The sequence below is a fragment of the Hemiscyllium ocellatum genome, chromosome 39 (assembly GCF_020745735.1).
Source record: "Hemiscyllium ocellatum isolate sHemOce1 chromosome 39, sHemOce1.pat.X.cur, whole genome shotgun sequence".
Classification (NCBI taxonomy): domain Eukaryota; kingdom Metazoa; phylum Chordata; class Chondrichthyes; order Orectolobiformes; family Hemiscylliidae; genus Hemiscyllium; species Hemiscyllium ocellatum.
Genome location: NC_083439.1, coordinates 11,406,264 through 11,425,444, shown reverse-complemented (window position 1 = coordinate 11,425,444; position 19,181 = coordinate 11,406,264). Strand labels below are relative to the sequence as shown.

The window sequence follows — 19,181 nt, the reverse complement described above, 5'->3', positions numbered from 1 at the left end:
TGTAAACAGCTTGTGAGGTTTTGGTTGTTTGTTTTAAAGTTGGAGCAATAGAAGCAGTCTTTGTGACCAAAGATGAGAAGCTTATCCACATGTGAATGTGTGCCATCATCGGTTTATTGATCATGATTTGGGTAGCACTTCTGACTTATAAGTGAAAACGATGCACATTAGTTCTTGTTGTGGTATTTCGGAATATTATTGAACTGATAAAACAATTCTCATAAGCTTCTGAGTTTACAATGATTCATACAGCAGCTAAAAGCCTCGTGTCTTTGGAGATGAAATTCAATCTTTGTCATGTTGCTGTTGCTTCAGAAATATCAGCAAATCCAAATTACAGGAAATGGCAATGACTCTATCCACCTGAATGATCATATTTACAATCAAAACTTTGCTCTTTAAATCTGCATATGCCTTCATTTAGTATTGACATTAAAGTGCATTTCAACCAGTCCATGATGAGGTGGCACACAGCATAACTCTTACAGTCAGGTTTAATACAACAGATTGCCAAAACATATGGGATTTCTCGATAATGGTTATGAAACCCTTCAGTGTAGATCCCAGAGGCTGCTGCACTGTTTGAGGTACTGTCCTTAAATTAACCTCCAGAATTTTAAAAAGCTCACAAATAGCTTCAAAAAGCTAGTTCACTCAGCCTCAAAATGTTTCCCATCAAAATAGCCTAAATAACAGCCATTTGGATGTACTGCACAGGTAGAAACCTTTTAAGACTCACTGAGTCTGTGACAGGTTTTGCTAGTGCAATTCCCCTCCCCCAAGTCCCCCCTCCCTACCTTTTATCTTAGCCTGCTGGACACACTTTCCTCATTCCTGAAGAAGGGCTTATGCTCGAAACGTCGATTCTCTTGTTCCTCAGATGCTGCCTGACCTGCTGTGCTTTTCCAGCAACACATTTTCAGCTCTGATCTCCAGCATCTGCAGTCCTCACTTTCTCCTCCAATTCAGATCCAGTCAATTTCCACTAATTTCCTGTGACCATCTCTGTGAAATATTCTGCTCATGTTCTATTGATATGGGGAGGCTCGAGTTGAATTGAGGTGGACAAGGTCAAAAATTAAACAGCACCAGGTCATTTCACACCTGAGCAGGGAATTGAGTTCTGAAAGCTTGCAATTTCAAATAAACGTGTTGGACTATAACCTGGTGTTGCTTCAATTTTGACCACGTTCCCTTGCATACACAACGGTCTCAGCCTCAAACTCTACATGTTGGTAATGTAGCCCTCATTTAAATAACCCGCTGAGCAACAACATATCTCCTCACCTCTTCCCTTCTTAATGACAAGTCTAAATTTATGTCCATTGATTTTGCAAATTGAAATTATATTTTATTTAAAAGAACCGTGGATCTGAAAGAAAAACAGAAATTGCTGGAGAATCTCAGAAGGTCTGGCAGCATCTGTGGAGAGAAAGCAGAGTCAAAGGTCCTACTTTAGAACTGGACCCAAAACATTAACTCTGCTTTGTCTCCACTGATTCTGGATCAGTGGTGCTGGAAGAGCACAGCAGTTCAGGCAGTGCTCGTTGGATGCTGCCTGAACTGCTGTGCTCTTCCAGCACCACTGATCCAGAATCTGGTTTCCAGCATCTGAAGTCATTGTTTTTACCTCGTTTGTCTCCACTGAAGCTGCCAGACCTTTGAGTTTTTCCAGCAATTTCTGTTTTTGTTTGTCTTTTATTCATTTGGGCAAATCCTTCATTTTGAAAATCTCTTCAAATATTATCTTAACTTCCTTTGTTTTAGGGGAAACTGTCCAAGGATCTCCTCATCATGTTAGCTTCTCTGATTTAGTTCTGGTGAATATGCATGACGCATGCAATCAATGGCAATGGTGTCCTTTCTATAAAGCGAACAAAACTGCACATAGCAATCTTAACTCTGACCCAACCAATACCTCATTTAAACAGATGACTATGACTTTAAAGTTGAACCATGTCCTTATTTATGAAATGTTAGGTTAAAATAGCTCTTATGCTAGGAATATGACTTTATGCACCAACACTAGCAAGTTAAGAGAAGCATGAACAAATTTGCCTAAAATGTAAGTTAGTTTGCAATGTTTCATAAGATTCTTTATATTAAAAAAACCTTGCATATATATAGTGCATTTTCTGCATTTGAATATCTCAAATCATTATACAGCCTGCATTGTACTTTGATTGATTTGGTTTGATTTATTGTTGTCACATGTACTGAGATACAGTGAAAAGTGTTGTTTTGTGTGCTCTACCGGCAGATCATAGCATACAAAGTGCAACAGAGTAGCAGAATTGAGTGCAGAATACAGTATTACAGCCACAGTGAAGGTGCACAAGAAGACTTAGAATTAATATTTGAGAGGTCCACTCAGAAATCTGATAACAGGGAAGTTATTCTTGAATCTGTTCATAAATGTATTCAAACTTCTAAATCTTCTGCCCAATGGAAGGTAAATGCAAGCTTCTCCTTTTAAATATAACCGCTCAATGTCTAGCAGAGGTCAGGGATTTTAATGTTCCTATTCCTCAGAAACAACAGGAGCCAACCTTTTATTTGGTACTTTTGACATTTGATGGGTATTGTGTATAAGGGTGTAAGGTGTGACAACACAACGGCTTTAAGAAGTGTATTTTGTCTTTTTTTTTGAAAAGAGGTTTTGAACCATAGATGCCAAGCTGTTTCTTCCAAGTCAATAATGTAAACAACTTTTGAGGCTTTGGTTGTTTTTTTAAAGTTGGAATAATAGAAGCAGCCTGAATGGGTGGAGTCAGACTCCCACAGAACCAGGGTTTTAGGTCAGCTTTCAGTAGTTGCTGGGGTTTTGCACCTAGTTGTGGAAGCTGATACATGTTTCATTGCTCCAGCTAAAAGCTTGGGGTTCTCTCCCTGCTGTCAGCACTGCATGTGAGACAATCAGTTTCACTGACTTTGTCTTTGCTAAGGATGCATGTGTGGAATGTAACTATATTGGAACAGTTGCTTAGTTGTTAAATAATCTATTATTCTGTTAAGCATCCAATAGAGTTGAAGTTCTACCAATTCTTCTTTCTTTTGTTTTTAACTGTTGGGTAAGAATAAATCTGTTTTTAAAGCTGAGAAGTGTAATCAATCAAATTACATCTGGAACACAGCATCTTACACTTTCTTTAAATAAGACAAATGTTAAAGTCAAGGCTATCTCTTTGATATATTTGAAGGAGATTTGGTCTTGTCCATAACAAAGTTCGAAAGGATTTGTCGCTGAGGAGTTCCTTAAACACAATTCACCATAATATCACATGGACGTGGTGGGAGAACAACTTAGGATGGTAAAGGAGTAAGATTTACCATTCAAGTACTCCTTATAATCTCTGTAACAATGTCTATCTGTTTAAGCTGTATTTAATAGCTAACATACAACAAATAATATCTTATAGAGTCATACAGCATAGAAATAAACCCTTCTGTCCAATAAATATAATCCCACCTCTCTGCTCCTGGTCCATATCCCTCCAAACATTTCCTCAAAATATTTCCTGTTCACATACTTATCTAAATATCTTTTAAACATCATAAACGTCCACCACTTCTTCTGGAAGTACATTCCACACACAAATCACTCTCTTGTTTAAGACCAGCACCTTTCTCATTAGTCAAGTGAAGTCCAAAACTAGAGGGCATAGGTTTAAGGTGAAAGGGGGAAGATTTAAAAGGGGCTGGAGGGGAGACGTTTTCACACAGAGTAGGTGGTGCACATGCGAAATGCGCTGCCAGAGGAAGTGGTGGAGGCTGCTTCAATTACAACATCTGGATGAGTATATGAATAGAAAGGGTTTAGAAGGAAATGGGCCATAGGTTGGCAAATGGGACTAGATTAATTTAAGATATTTGGTAACCGTGGACATGTTGGACCAAAGGATGTGTTTTTTTTTGTTTAGATTAGATTAGTTACAGTGTGGAAACAGGCCTTCGGCCCAACAAGTCCACACTGACCCCGCGAAGCGCAACCCACCCATTCCCCTCTATTTACCCCTTTACCTAACACTACGGGCAATTTAGCATGGCCATTTCACCTAACCTGCAAATCTTTGGACTGTGGGAGGAAAACGGAGCACTCGGAGGAAACCTAGTAAACACGGGGAGAATGTGCAAACTCCACACAGACAATCGCCTGAGGCGGGAATTGAACCTGGGTCTCTGGCGCTGTGAGGCAGCAGTGCTAACCACCGTGCCGCCCACTAATTCTGTGCTGTACATCTTTATAACTCTCAGAGGTTTTTCTCTTCCACTTCAGACCAAGCAGATCTTGTGGTCCCTGCCAAAAAGATGATGGCAACAAACCCGACTCCATGGAGAGCATTAGGTATGGGCTCTCTTATGGAACATGGTGTGCAGCAGTGCTGATCCCATATAGCTGCTGCATGTCACTTTCTGACAGCAGGGCATGTCGGAGGATGTCTTCTGGCACAGCTTTGAGAAACATGCTCATGCAAACACTCAGCAGCTGGAAAAGTTGAACATTCAAAAGCACTACAAAAGAAACAAGCCAGAATCTACAATGATAAGAAAAGCATTAAATATCTGGAAAGAGCTGGACTGCAGCAGAAGAGTTAGGAACTTCATGGAATAATAGCCACTCCAGGGCAGTTCCAGATTGCTTCAGGTGCTAGATCTGAAAGAGAGCTGCAGCTAGAGACCAAGCAATAGATGAATTGATTCTTGATGTCATTTTGTGGCTTTGTCTTATGTTTTGGCTTATGTTGCTTCTGTGATGCACTTTGGGGTGTTTTAATATGTGAAAGGTCTTATAAAATGATAACTAGTCATTGCTTTCATCTGAGCCATGACTTTGCCCTCGATACTAATGTGTTAATTTACAGAAAAACTCATTATTCCCCCCTCAAAAGAAATAAAAAGGAACGAATGATAAATAGTTCAAGATGTTTTCTCATGTGAAGGAGTAACAAGGTGAAGGCTATTGTTATTTAAACTATTTTTCAGCTTTGTTAGATGTTACGTTATGAATATTGAATGATGGAACGACTGCCAGACTACAGGAATGATCAGGAATCCTTTCAAACACATTTAAATAATTTATAATCACATAAAATCCGCCATAATCACACAAAAAAGTCTGCAGCAGAATGTTGCAATTTAGAATTCCTGCGATGAGGAACTAGGGACTGATCAGATGGGAGCCGTGAATGGTGCACATTAACCTCAGGCCCAGTGTTCTAATTAACAGGGCCACTGCATTCAACTTGGTGCCAAGAGCAGTCATTCAAAAAAACAATCTGTGCATCTGGATGTTTGGCACATCGCAAGTATTGGTTTGAATGTTGTCCTTGCTTAAGGGTGTACTGGAGAAAGTGAGGTCTGCAGATGCTGGAAGAAGGGCTTATGCCCGAAACGTCGAATTTCCTGTTCCTTGGATGCTGCCTGACCTGCTGCACTTTTCCAGCAACATATTTTCAGCTAAGGGTGTACTGGGCCAGGAAGATAGGAATCAGGCATATAGAGAAAAGGGTGGACTCTGTTGTATAGTGACCTGTTCACCACCTTTGTTGTGGCAATGTATATCTTTGTGCATATAATCTTTCAACGCCAATATGAAGCTCTGGCATCCAAATATTCCTTTATGTTTGACGATAGTGAAGATTTGGCAAGGTAGTGTGAACAAAAAAACAAGCGAAAAGGCAACCAATTGGCCCTATCCACAATGTCATCATCTCAGCTGACCAGTCAACTATAATTATAGAAGACTTACAGAATGAAAAGAGGCCAATTGGCCCAAAACCTCCACATCAACCCTCTGAAGAGTACCCCTCCCAGACCCATTCCCCTAACTTATTACATTGCATTTCCCCGGACTAAAGCATTTAACCTACACATCCCTGACCACTATGGACAATTTAGCATGGCCAATTCACCTAACCTGCATATCGTTGGATTGTGAGGACACCCGAGCACGTGGAGGAAACCCACGGAGACATGGGGAGAATGTACAAACTCCACACAGTCACCCAAGGGTGGAATCGAACCCAGGTCCCTGGCGTTGCGAGGCAGCAGTGCTAACCACTAAGCCACTGTGCTACCCATATTATGAGCTATATGAGGGGTCACTGGACCTCAAACATTAACTCAGTTTTTCTCTCACCACAGATCCCGTCAGATCCGCTGAGTTTCTCCAGCAATTTCTGTTTACGTGGGGTTCAGAACACTAGTTTCCACAGTTCTTGGTTTTGTTATCATGAGCCACAGTTTGATATTCCTTTTCTTCTTTTAGTCAGACCCTCAGGAGCGAGGGTGACTTATTTCCACTCTGGTTCAATAAATTCTGAGATGGCTAGTAAGGTCAACGCACAATCAGCTGATTCAATGATGTGCAGTGCAAATTGTACAGGAGGGAATTGGGTAGTTTGTCTGTTTGGAGGTTTCAATGCTCTTTTGGATGCTTTGATTTTGCCTTTGCAGGTTTCCAAGGAAACCTTTTGATGTAGTCAGTGATTTTTCCATTTTGCTGAGTCACAAGTTGGGGTCCTCCCATATGTAGAGGTGATACAAATAACGATACAACACAGGAGCAGGCCATTCAGCCCTCCAAGCCTGCACCGCCTGTCTGACCCCTTCAGTGCTTGGTGCATTGTTTGGTGCATTGAATCTACCACAAGAAAAGCCTCTTTCACAACCTTACTAGTACCTGAAAAGATGACATATTTTGTGTACTGGAGTGAGAACGGGTTGTGAGTGCAAGATCTGTGCCTTCTTCTGTTTGGCAGACGCTGTTGGGAATTATGACGCCATTTAGAAATTGAAAACTATAACATTTCACTGGCATCATACAGCTGATATTGACATTGAACACTTTAACGGACTTGTTGGCTGTCTGTGAAACTTCTAATTGGTCTAGAATGGTCCTGAAAGCCTTAAACTTCAATTTGATCTTCAATTATACTGGAGCTATTGTGAAGCTGAATGAATTGAGCTTGCGTTCTGTCCAAATTTGATGTGATAATTTAAAAATCAAGCTTCAGACAGCATATTTAGCTTTGATTCAAAAAGGTCAAATTCTAATGGAGAGCAATGCTTCACTGGGGGAGCACATTGAAAACCAATTCCTGCTGGCCTTGGAAGCATCACCAAAATCAAAGATTTTATAACACTTCTCAAAATTCCCAAATCTATCAGTCTTTTTGATCTGAATTGACAAAGAGAGCAGACCAAGTCTCTGTAAAATATGGATCGTGTCTTTTTTATTTTTACATATTTTTAATTGTGGACTAAATTGAGAAACGAACTGTTTTTAAATCAAGGATTGCTGAAGGATTACTGCGATTTAAAAAAAACAAGCAAGATGACACTCGTTATAAGCTGCTGGATCGAGCAGTAGTTTGGAGTGTAGTTTGCAGATGAGCTGGAGTCAAAGGTGTGTACAAATGGGGATTCAGCCAGCAACAAGTTGCTGACTGGTCTATGCACTAATGGCCGGTTATGGATGACAAAAGCCTTCTGCTTGCCAACAAGTATGTGACTGGTTCTCAGGTAGATGAAGAGTTTGGGGCTATGAGCAGGAAATGAAGCAGCCATCAGACCGACAACAGCTTAGCATCTCTCTGTTCTCTGCAGTAATAGCCATTTTAAGACAGAAGAATATCAGTTTGTTTATTCTTCAACAGTTGCTGTATGCTGTGATCTTAAAGAGACCTTTTATAAATGGGAACCAGTCTCTTGCAGACCATTGAAAACATCTGGAGAAGAAAGACTGAGAAATAGTATTCTAATCAGCACAAGAGCTGTCTGAACAGATCTGATGAACAGGACTAATTTCCCAGTTTTCCCTTTGTCTGTGACACTCATGTTTTCTTTTACTGTCTGTGTCTATCTGCGTTTGTGAGGGGGAATATAGATGGGGATGAGAGGTCTAACTACTTCAAATTATATCTTTATAATAATTTACCTGGAGCCAAAGTTTGCCCATTTGTAAGAAATAGTAATTCTTGCCAAATACAGAAACCTGGTCTGTGATTCAGTCAACTTGAATCTGAAAATCAGGCAAATTGGAGAATTCTGTGCATTTCTCTATAAAATATTCAACTTATACGACCATTCTGAGAAAAGTGGGACTCAGTTTCTAGCGTTTCCAGTAAAGGATAACAGTACTAAGCTAGAATTACTATTTAGTACATGTAAATAGACTCAAGCTACATGTAAATATTTATGAACAGTTGACATACAACTTTGTTAGCTAAAACTCTAACCCTCTTATAAAATACCCCCTTGTTGACATATGCAGGCAGATTCACAAAAACATTGGTGTTATATGTGAAGGGAAAAACTGGAAATGCAGTTCAATGGGTCCCTGTCAACAGGATTTGTGATGATGCTATGGCTTTAAGACGTGTATTTATTTTGGTTTCTTTTGAGAGAGAGATTGAATGAGAGGTACCGAGCAGTCTGGTAAAAGTAAACAGCTTGTGAAGCCTTGGATATTTTTTCTAAAGTTGGAACAATAGAAGCAGCCTGAGAGATTGTGGTCCAGCTCTCACAGACCAGGATTTATAGGTTTTTAATTTTTTTTAAGTTTAGTTTTAAGCAGTCGCTATTGGAATCTCAACAGGGTTGGAATTTGCAGTAAATATCTCATGGTTGGTTTCTCTTTGAGTTTTCACTTGATATTTTTTCTCTCTCTCTGCTGCTGGATTGCATGTCAAAAATCTGATTACTGCATTTGCCTTTTTGCCAAGGGGTGTGTTTATGGGATGTTACTATATTGGAACAGTTAATTAGTAATAGTTATTGTATCTATTATTCAGTTAAGTGATTGCTGGGCCTCTTGCTGAGATATTTGTATCATCAATATTCACCTCTCATCCGATTAAGGTGCCGGAAGATTGGGGGTTGGCAAATGTGGTGCCACTGTTTAAGAAGGGTGGTAAGGGCAAGCCAGGGAACTATAGACCAGTGAGCCTGACCTCGGTGGTTGTTGAAGGGAATCCTGAGGGACAGGATGTACATATATTTGGAAAGGCAAGGACTGATTCAAGATAGACAACATGGCTTTGTGCACGGGAAATCATGTCGCACAAACTTGATTGAGTTTTTTTATGAAGTAATAAAGAAGATTGATGAGGGCAGAGCAGTAGATGTGATCTATATGCACTTCAGTTAGGTGTTCGACAAGGTTCCCCATGGGAGACTGATTAGCAAGGTTAGATCTTATGGAATACAGGGAGAACTAGTCATTTGGATACAGAACTGGCTCAGGTGGTGGAGGAGAGTTGTTTTTCAGACCGGAGGCCTGTGACCAGTGGAGTGCCACAAGGATCTGTGCTGGGCCCTCTACTTGTTGTCATTTATATAAATGATTTGGATGCAAGCATAAGAGGTACAGTTAGTAAGTTTGCAGATGACACCAAAATTGGAGGTGTAGTGGACAGCGAAGAGGGTTACCTCAGATTACAACAGGATCTTGACCAGACGGGCCAAAGGGCTGAGAAGTAGCAGATGGAGTTTAATTCGGATAAATGCGAGGTGCTGCATTCTGGGAAAGCAAATCTTAGCAGGATTTATACACTTAATGGTAAGGTCACAGGAAGTATTGCTGAACAAAGAGACCTTGGAGTGCAGGTTCATAGCTCCTTGAAAGTGGAGTCATAGGTAGATAGGATAGTGAAGAAGGCGTTTGGTATGCTTTCCTTTATTGGTCAGAGTGTTGAGTACAAGAGTTGGGAGGTCATGTTGTGGCTGTACAGGACATCGGTTAGGCCACTGTTGGAATATTGCGTGCAATTCTGGTCTCCTTTCTATCGGAAAGATGTTGTGAAACTTGAAAAGGTTCAGAAAAGATTTACAAGGATGTTGCCAGGGTTGGAGGATCTGAGCTACAGGGAGAGGCTGACCAGGCCGGGGCTGTTTTCTCTGGAGCATCGGAGGCTGAGGGGTGACCTTATAGAGGTTTACAAAATTATGAGGGGCATGGATAGGATAATTAGGCAAAGTCTTTTCCCTGGGGTTGGGGAGTCCAGAACTAGAGGGCATAGGTTTAGGGTGAGGGGGGAAAGATATAAAAGAGACCTAAGGGGCAACTGTTTCACACAGAGGGTGATATGTGTATGGAATGAGCTGCCAAAGGATGTGATGGAGGCTGGTACAATTGCAACATTTAAGAGGCATTTGGATGGGTATATGAATAGGAAGGGTTTGGAGGGGTATGGGCCGGGTGCCGGCAGGTGGGACTAGATTGGGTTGGGGTATCTGTTCGGCATGGACGGGTAGGACTGAAGGGTCTGTTTCCATGCTGTACATCTCTATGACTCTAATAGATTTGAGGTATTCAAATCCTCTTCTATTGTTGTATTTTAACTATAGTGTTTGAAAAAATTGTGTCTTGCTTAACATGATGTAGTTTGACCAGTCGCATTGCAGCTAGAGACAGTGCTTTATATTTGCCTCTAAAATAAGAAAATGTTAGGGTCTAGGCTACCTTCTTAAAATATTTTGAGGGGTTGGGGTCTCATCTGGTCCATCACAGATTCATGAGATGATCCTTTCGGCTTGTCAAGACTTGCTATTCGTCGATCCCTCTCTCTCTCTTCAGGTAATTTCAACTGAATGCAAGAGGCGCAGAGTGATTGATTCACAACTTGCAATGTCTTTGACATATTGATTAAAAGTGATAGCCTGTTGCAACTGGTGAGGGAAAATAAATTAGTTATCTTCATTCTTTAGATTCGTAAAACTATGGAGCGAACAGCAACTTCCTTTCCAGAGGTCCAAAGGCTTTTGCCTAATCATTCAACCGCACAAGCTAATCAGCTCCCTCAGAACCAATCACATCATTGTTAGCAGGCAGAAGGCCGTTGTCATCCACAACTAATCATTACTCCACCGACGAATCAGCTCCGTGTTGCTGGAGGAATCTTATTTTGTACTCACGCTCTGATTCCAGCTTGTCTGCAACTAAACATGCCCTGATCGAACAAGCAGCAGTGTGAACAGTGCTTGGAACAAGTGCTGGCTATTTTCTTTTTAAAAGTGTAGCAATCCCGTCCAGAATCCTTGTTTTTTTTTAAATATTATTTTCCTATTTCAGATCACAATCCAAAATAATGAAAAATAAAAAGTATTTTTTTAAAGTAGGGACAGGAAGACGAGGGTTATCCAACTCTTGAGCCTGTTATTTTATCATTGGATGGCTGGTGTTAGTAGATATTCTCTTAATCTTCGTCACTGGTGACCTTATAGAGGTTTACAAAATTATGATGGGCATGGATAGGGTAACTAGACAAAGTCTTTTCCCTGGGGTTGGGGAGTCCGGAACTAGAGGGTATAGGTTTAGGGTGAGAGGGGAAAGATATAAAAGAGACCTAAGGGGCAACTTTTTCACACAGAGGGTGGTATGGAATGAGCTGCCAGAGGATGTAGTGGAGGCTGGTACAATTGCAATATTTAAGAAGCATTTGGATGGGTATATGAATAGGAAGGGTTTGGAAGAATATGGGCCGGGTGCTGGCAGGTGGAACTAAATTGGGTTGGCGTATCTGGTTGGCATGGACGGGTTGGACTGAAGTGTCTGTTTCCATGCTATACATCTCTATGACTCTATGACACTTCTTTCTATCTTTGTTTGATAATCTCTTAGTAATTTTACCTCGCAAAATCTATCCCTTTTACATTTTTTTAATTGATTCATATCACCTTGTGGGTAAATTCTACAATTTCATTTACATGGATAAGTGATTTGCAATATCATCTCAAAATGAAAGTTTCAACTGTTATGGACCAGGCCAGACCCCCCAGAACATTTCAAGAAGTTAACCCAGACCCTAACTTTTCTAGTTGTTTTAAGCAGGTGTAAGGTGGATATTCCAGGAGTGATGGAGCTGGTCAAACCACTTCGTTTTAAACAAACAGAATTTATTTACAGACTGGCAAATGAAACACAAACAAAATAGAATGGAATTTAGAATAACAATGATTTGAAAACCGAACCCACATGATTTAAGTGCGCAAAGATTTATTCCAAATTGCTATAACATCCCGTAAACACACCCCTTGGCAAAAAGGTAAATTCTAACACAGATTCTTACAGGAGAGATGTGAGAGAGAGACAGTCCACCAGAATCTGTTGAATCATGGAATGTTTTTTCACAGTAGCTCTCTTTGACCAGCAGCTTCTCTAGGTCCCTAGATAAAACACTAAAACCAAACTAGAAAAATACCCTGAACTGGGAAAACTGGCCACTCATTGTACAAGTGTTGTAAAAAAGAAACCTAAAAACCCTTTTCCTTGATTATTGCCTTTGGCAGTATCTGTTAGCCATGTAAAAAGTGAGGTCTGCAGATGCTGGAGATCAGAGCTGAAAATGTGTTGCTGGTTAAAGCACAGTAGGTTACGCAGCATCCAAGGAACAGGAAATTCGACATTTCGGGCCAGAGCCCTGATGAAGGGCTCTGGCCCGAAACGTCGAATTTCCTGTTCCTTGGATGCTGCCTAACCTGCTGTGCTTTAACCAACAACACATTTTCAGCTCTGTTAGCCATGAGCAAAGTCCTTAATCCAGACAAATCTGAACCTCTGCCTCTTGAAAAAAAACAAGGAGAATTTAACCTTGTTAAAGGAGCAGCATCGTCATGCAATTCATTATCCACAAAAGGAAATTGTATACAAGTTACATTTATAAAGTGCCTTTGAGGTAATACAACTTCTTATGGTGCCTTGCAAAAGGCATTATAAAACAAAATATGACACTACAAGATATCAGGAGATACAAGGGAAGGTGAACAAAAGCTTGGCCAAAGATATTAGTTTTAAAGAATGACTTAAATGAGGAAAGTGAGGTGAGGAGGTGGAAAGGTTTATGGAGCTAATTTCAGAGCTTAAGGGTAAGGGATCTGATGGCAAGCATTGCTCCTTCATCAGGTGTATGACAATATTCAGCACATACGCCACTCCTCAAGCACTGAAGTAGCCCCTGCTCATACTCAGCAAGAACTGGGCAATAGTCAGGCTTGGGCTGATAAGGCACACATCATCCTGAGTTTGACCTACACCATAGTCCCTTCATAGCTTCTGGGTCAAAATCCTTAAACTCATCCTTTGCGGCTGTACCTACACCCTAGAGTGCAGTGTTTCAAGAAAGCAGTTCTCCACTTTGAAAGAGCAATAGAGGATAGGTCATAAGTACTAACCTACTCAGTGATATCCACATCTCACGAACAAACAACAAAAGCATGCATAATTGAAATCAGAACATCACTGTATGAGAAATCAAAGGAGCAAACTCATGTTCTTCTTGCCTACAGGACATTTGTTACAGAGTACAATTCCAGCTAAATACTTTAAAGAATGATTCTAAACTAATGATACAGCAGGAAGTTATCTGAAGTAGAACATTTTCTGAAGAAATTGCATCTTCACTGATTGACAATGAGGGTTCAAGACTGTAATTTTGCATGTGGTGAAATAAATGTCGAAATTCAATACTAATGGCTGTTATCAATATTTAACAATAGGACGGTTGATACAAATGAAGAAATTGCTATTTAAGAGAAATGAATATACACAGGTTATTGATCAAAGGTCATCTAACGTTTTAAATTCCAAAGTCACCCCAGTTGGTTTTCTGATCCTGATCCTATTTAGTAAAATTATTTCACTGACATTTATTTTGGCATTTTCAATGGAACGCTAATTGTTTGCGATAAGAGAGCAAAGCTTCAACAGACTGTGTGGAATCGAGCTCAGTGCCTTAGAGAATCTGATACGGAATATGTTAATCGAATAATCTGGTGTGATGTCTAGCCTCTGTCGTCATACATTAGCCCTGTCATATGAGCTCCATTGTGCCTAAAATCTAACAGATCGGAGAAAATTAAAACAGAAGAAGCTGGAAATATTTATCAAGTCAGGTAGTATCTGTGAAAACAAAAACAAAGTTAATGGTTGGAATGTAATGTCCTTCGAGGCAAATTTGGATGAAGGTAACTTGGAAGGTAATTGGGGGCCCTGCCACTTTCTTGCCTCTGCCCTGATTAAGTCCAGGCTGCGGTGACTCATAATAGACAGGCAGCAGACTGGAAGAGCGCAGCAAGCCAGATAACATCAGGAAGTGGAGAAGTTGACATTTCGGGTGCAACCCTTCTTCAGGACTGGGGTAGGTGTGGGAGAGCTGCAGATAAAGATTTGGTGGGGGCAGGGTGGTGAGGAGGGGATAGGTGAAGATAGATAGAGGGTATGACCTGGTTGGTCAATAGGAGGAATGAATCCGGTTGGTGGCGAGGAGATAGGAAGGGAATCGGGGGGATGAGGAGGGAGGTTATTTGAAATTGAAGAACTCAATGTTGAGTCCTCCATGCCGTAGGTGGTGGGGGTGGGGAGGTCAGTGGGGAGAATGGCGCAAACCAAGGACTGTTAAAGGGAATGGTCCTTGTGGAAGGCAGATAGAGGTGGTGGTGGGGGGGAGGGAGATGTTGGTGATGGGGTGTAGTTGGAGTTGGTGGAAGTGTTTAATGACGATGTGTTGGATGCGCATACTGGTGGGGTAGTAAGTGAGGACAAGGGGTCTCTGTCTTTATTGTGTTGGGAGGGGTTATTAAAGCAGTGGAATGGGGAATGGAGGGGGTGCAGCGAAGGGCTGTCTGGATGACAGAGGGAAGAAAAGCACATTGTCCAAAATAGGTGGACATCTGGGATACTTGCGAGTGGAATATGTCCTCATCTGAGCAGGTGCGGCGGAGGTGAAGGAATTGGGAGAACGGAATGGAGTTCATGCAGGATACTGGGTGTGAGGAGGTGTAGTTCAGGTCTATCATCAGAGATGGAAATGGTGAAGTCAAGAACGCGGGGGGAGGTGTCCGATATGAAGCAAATGAATTTGAGGGCGGGCTGGAAGTTGTGGGGGAAGTTGATGAATTGCTCAATTCAGCCTGGGTGTAGGATGCTGCACTGATGCAGTCATCATTGTAACGGTGTAAGAGATGGGGCACAGTGCCTGTTTAGGTACTGAAGGGGGACTGTTCAATATAGCCAACAAAGAGGCAGACGTAGCTGGGCCCGTCCAGGTGCCACAGCTACCCTCTCGATATGGAGTAAATGGGAAGAGTTAAAGGAAAAGTTGTTGAGGGTGAGGACCAGCTTGGTGAGGCGGAGGAGGATATTGGTGGAGGGAGACTGGATGTGTCTGTTGGAGAGGAAGAACTCCAGGGCCTGGAGGCCACCCTTGTTGGCTATGGACTTGTATAAGGACACATAATGGCAATAATGCCCATTTATGGCCTCATTCCACTGCCACAAGTATTCAAATGGCAACTGGCAGAGCATCCACCCTGCCCTGTTGCCTACATCCCCAGCCCTTCTTTCCCATTGATCTATCCTGCCCTCACTTACCCATAGCCTGGGATCCCTCTCTGATTCTGGGCCCTGCAACGTAGTCAGTCACCAGCCCTCCTATTGGCACTGCTTTCAATTGAATACTGTTGGCCTTACTGGACTGACAGCACTAAGCTGAGTTGGAGGCTGGAGGGGGAATTTTTATCCTGAGGCCCTTGATCTTGATAAGAAGCCACTTACATGGCTAGCAAGCACTTAATAATGCAGGGCTTCTCCAAATAAGCATTATACAGAGCTCTTCCCAGTCTTTTAGTAAATGTTTTGCTGGTAAAGATAATGAAAACAATATCTCCTTTCCAACTCATTGCCCTTGCTAGTCTGGGCACAGATAAATGGCACTAGGTGAGTTGCCAACCATGAGGAATATTTACTCTGTTTAAGTGGCACCATTGCTTCTTGAAGATTGAGCTGAATAGTTCTTAGCAATAGTTTACCCATTGTAGTCATTCTCAGAATCACCAGCAGTGAATGAATAGGATAGAACATGGATGTAGGTTTGCTCACTGAGCTGGAAGGTTTGTTTTCAGATGTTTCATCACCATGACCTACTCTCATTTGTATCCTTATATACGGATGAGGAAGGACACCATTTCGACTGGGACAAGACATCCAGCCTAGGACAAGCCAAACAGAAGACACACACAAAAATTCCTAGAAGCATGGCATTCCAACTGGAATGCTATCAACAAACACATGGACTTAGATCCCATTTACCACCTCCTAAGAAAAACAGGAAATGACATCATAGAAAATGATGTCACCACAGGAAATGACATCACCAACCCAAGGAAACACAAAAGATACAGAGGAACCTCAATTATCCGAATATCAATTATTCAAAAATCAGATTATCTGAAGGAGATCTCAAGGTCCTGATGGAAACATTACATCAAAGATGTGTTTCCAACAGTGATCGTGTCTTTGTTTACAGTGATTAAGCATGCACCGTCTCTAAAGACTGACTGCCTGCCCTCTCTCCCCACACCTTCCCTGGAGTTCCACAGAGGGGTGTACCATAAACCCCCCTCCTCCACCCACCCCCCGTCCCCAGATAATCTCTCCAACATTGTCGTGTACAGGGCAAAGGTGGAACCTGTCAATATTGCAGTAAAAAGGTGTGTGTGTGGCTGTGGCAGGGTGCATGCGTGTGTGTTTGCATGTGTGTGCTATTTGAAAACTTACCCCATAAAGGTACATGCAGCAGTCTTGTTGTTGGTGTCCAGTCCAGCTGCCCCAGAGAGGGGGTGGGTGTGTACAGCGTTGGGAGGGAGACGGGGGGTTGGGCAGGGGGTGGTGTTGGTTGGGGTTTGGGTGCGGGGTATGTTGGGGGTGGGGGGGCAGTGTTCAACGTGATTGGGGGCAGTGTTGTACAGGGGGCATGTTGGACAGGGTTGGGGGCAGATTTTAAAAACTCCAAGCCTCAGAGGAAAGCCATTTAATCGATTATCCGAACGAAATAGTGCCCGCCCATCATGTTTGGATAATCGAGGTTCCCCTGTAAATAGAAAGTGGGCTATGCCATCAGTGCTTCATTCGGAGGCTCAATGAAGATGTTACCAGTATCATGATGAAACATCTGAAAACGAACCTTCCAGCTCAGAGAGCAAACCTACATCCAAACTGAGCTACCAAATCTTCTCAAAACTCGCTAGGTTAGAACATGATTCAATTCACTTAACGCTATGAAGATACACATTCAGCTGCACACTGTACATGATTAAAAACCCAGATTTTCTTCTATATTTAAGATTCACACTGTTGAACTTATTCAGTGTTATTGGAATTGCACCATCCAGGCAAGTTTTTTTTTAAATATGGGCATCACTGGCAGAACCAGTTATTTATTGCCCATCCATAATTGCCCAGAGGGCAGTTAAGAGTTAAGCACATTGATGTGGGTCTGGGGTCACATAGAGGCCAGATCAGGTTAGGATGGCACAATCCTTCACTAAAGCAGATTAGTAAGCCAGATTTTTTAAATGACAACTAACAGTGGTTACATGGTGACCATAAGACTAGGTTTTAATTTCACATTTTTTAAAATTTAATTCATATTTACCATCAACTATGGTGCTTTCAAACCTGTATCGCCAAAGCATTAGCCTGTGACATCTAGACTACTAGCCCAGTGTCATTACTGCTATGCCACTGCCTCCCCATGTAGTTGATTTAAAGGTTTCAGGAGTCAGGAGGTGACTTGCGAAACAACTATCCAGCCTCCAATCTAGAGGCATATCAAGGGAACAAACTCACAACCGGAACCAACTTGGGAATGGGTAATAGATGGGGCATCAGCGCCTTCAAATTCTCCTTATGTAGCACACCATAATGACTTGGAAATCTATCACCAGTGTGGCACTTCCTAGACAGATTTGTGGATGTACCTTTGCCACACAGAGGTATTCAATAAGGCAGTTGATCAATTTCTCAAAGGACAATTAGGAATGGGCAATAAATGATAAGCCTTCTCAGCACTATCCAGATCCTGGGAATGAATTTCAATTGGCAATTTCACTGGACTGTGAGTGGCCAACATTCAAACCAGGGTTTATGGATGGTCACACTAAAAACCGATTCAGAGTTAATGTTCCCTCTAAACCATACAGTTGTGCAGCAATCCAAAAGACCATGTGCAAATTGACCTTATTACACACAGAATTATGCAAAACATTGTACGGAAATAACCCACATCCCACAAACTGAAGAAAATGCTGTGCACTACAAAAACAATTGAAGGATATGTTGACAGGAGCTAAGAAATTTTATTTCACTAAATACTGTACAGGGAGGCTGAAGCCAACCACACGATTGCCTTAACTGAGATTAGTCTATTCATGACCATTGGAACGGTGCATGGTTTAACTTCTTTCTTTGGTTTCTCAGTGGAACAAGAGTGGATAAAGCATACATTTATATCTGTCACCAGGCCTGATCTTACCTGGGACAAATCACCAGCAGTTATAGTTTGACAGAAGCCAATTCACAGCATACATGGTTGACCAGGTGACTCTCCTCTTTTACCACCAGCCACAGGAGTAATGGAAGGATTTACAGGTTGATAATCAACATATGACTCTATGACTCTATGTCTGGTGACATCATGAATGCATCAACTCCTGAGGTGGGGCACATACCCGGAGTTTCTGGCTCAAAGGCAGTGTTATCAGTGACTGCATCACAAAATCTCCTGCTGTGATTTAATAACCTGTTAGATATATCTATTCAGCTGCTCTAATACTGAGAGAAAAGCATGCGGTTACCTGAGATACATCATTCCCCCCGCTGTTGCAAAATTTATAAGTGTAAACTTATCCAAAAGTAATATTCTGCCAGTAACTTGCAACCACTTCCAGCAAATCCAACTCCAGGCAAATCTTTAATAAATGCAGTGATATTTTAATCTATACATTAAAATCGCTTCAGATTTTTACTTTAGATTATTAATGACTGCACTCAACAAAAATTCCTTAAATTTAATTCAATTTATGCCACACGGGAGGTTTTGTTTAAATGTGCTTTTATTCAGTTGTAAAGTAAGAACTCCCCTGACAAACTATAAGGTAATAGCTCTGCAATAATGGTTGATCATACTCCAGGCATGAGTCAGTGGCAGGACAGAAAACTCAAAAATAGGATATTCAAGATTACAATTTATTAAAAAGAGACAGTGAAGTGTAAAACTCTGTTGTCAGTGAAAAACACCACCAGATTAATGCACGGTTACATATAGGATTCAAGTGACTCTTCGTGCCAGCAATAAACCTTACACAGTTACTCTTACCATTTCAAATTATGCAATTGATGCAAA

At 41.5% G+C, this 19,181-nt stretch overlaps 1 protein-coding gene across 1 annotated transcript in view; it reads right to left on the bottom strand.

The window, feature by feature from the left end:
• Positions 1–4,357: 4,357 nt before the first annotated feature.
• The window catches only part of wdr93 (WD repeat domain 93), a 52,957-nt gene continuing 38,133 nt past the window's right edge, over positions 4,358–19,181 (bottom strand). Inside the window, exon 11 of the mRNA XM_060852851.1 lies at positions 4,358–4,512. Coding sequence (XP_060708834.1) covers positions 4,358–4,512 — 155 coding nt within the window. The remainder of the gene's footprint in view (positions 4,513–19,181) is intronic.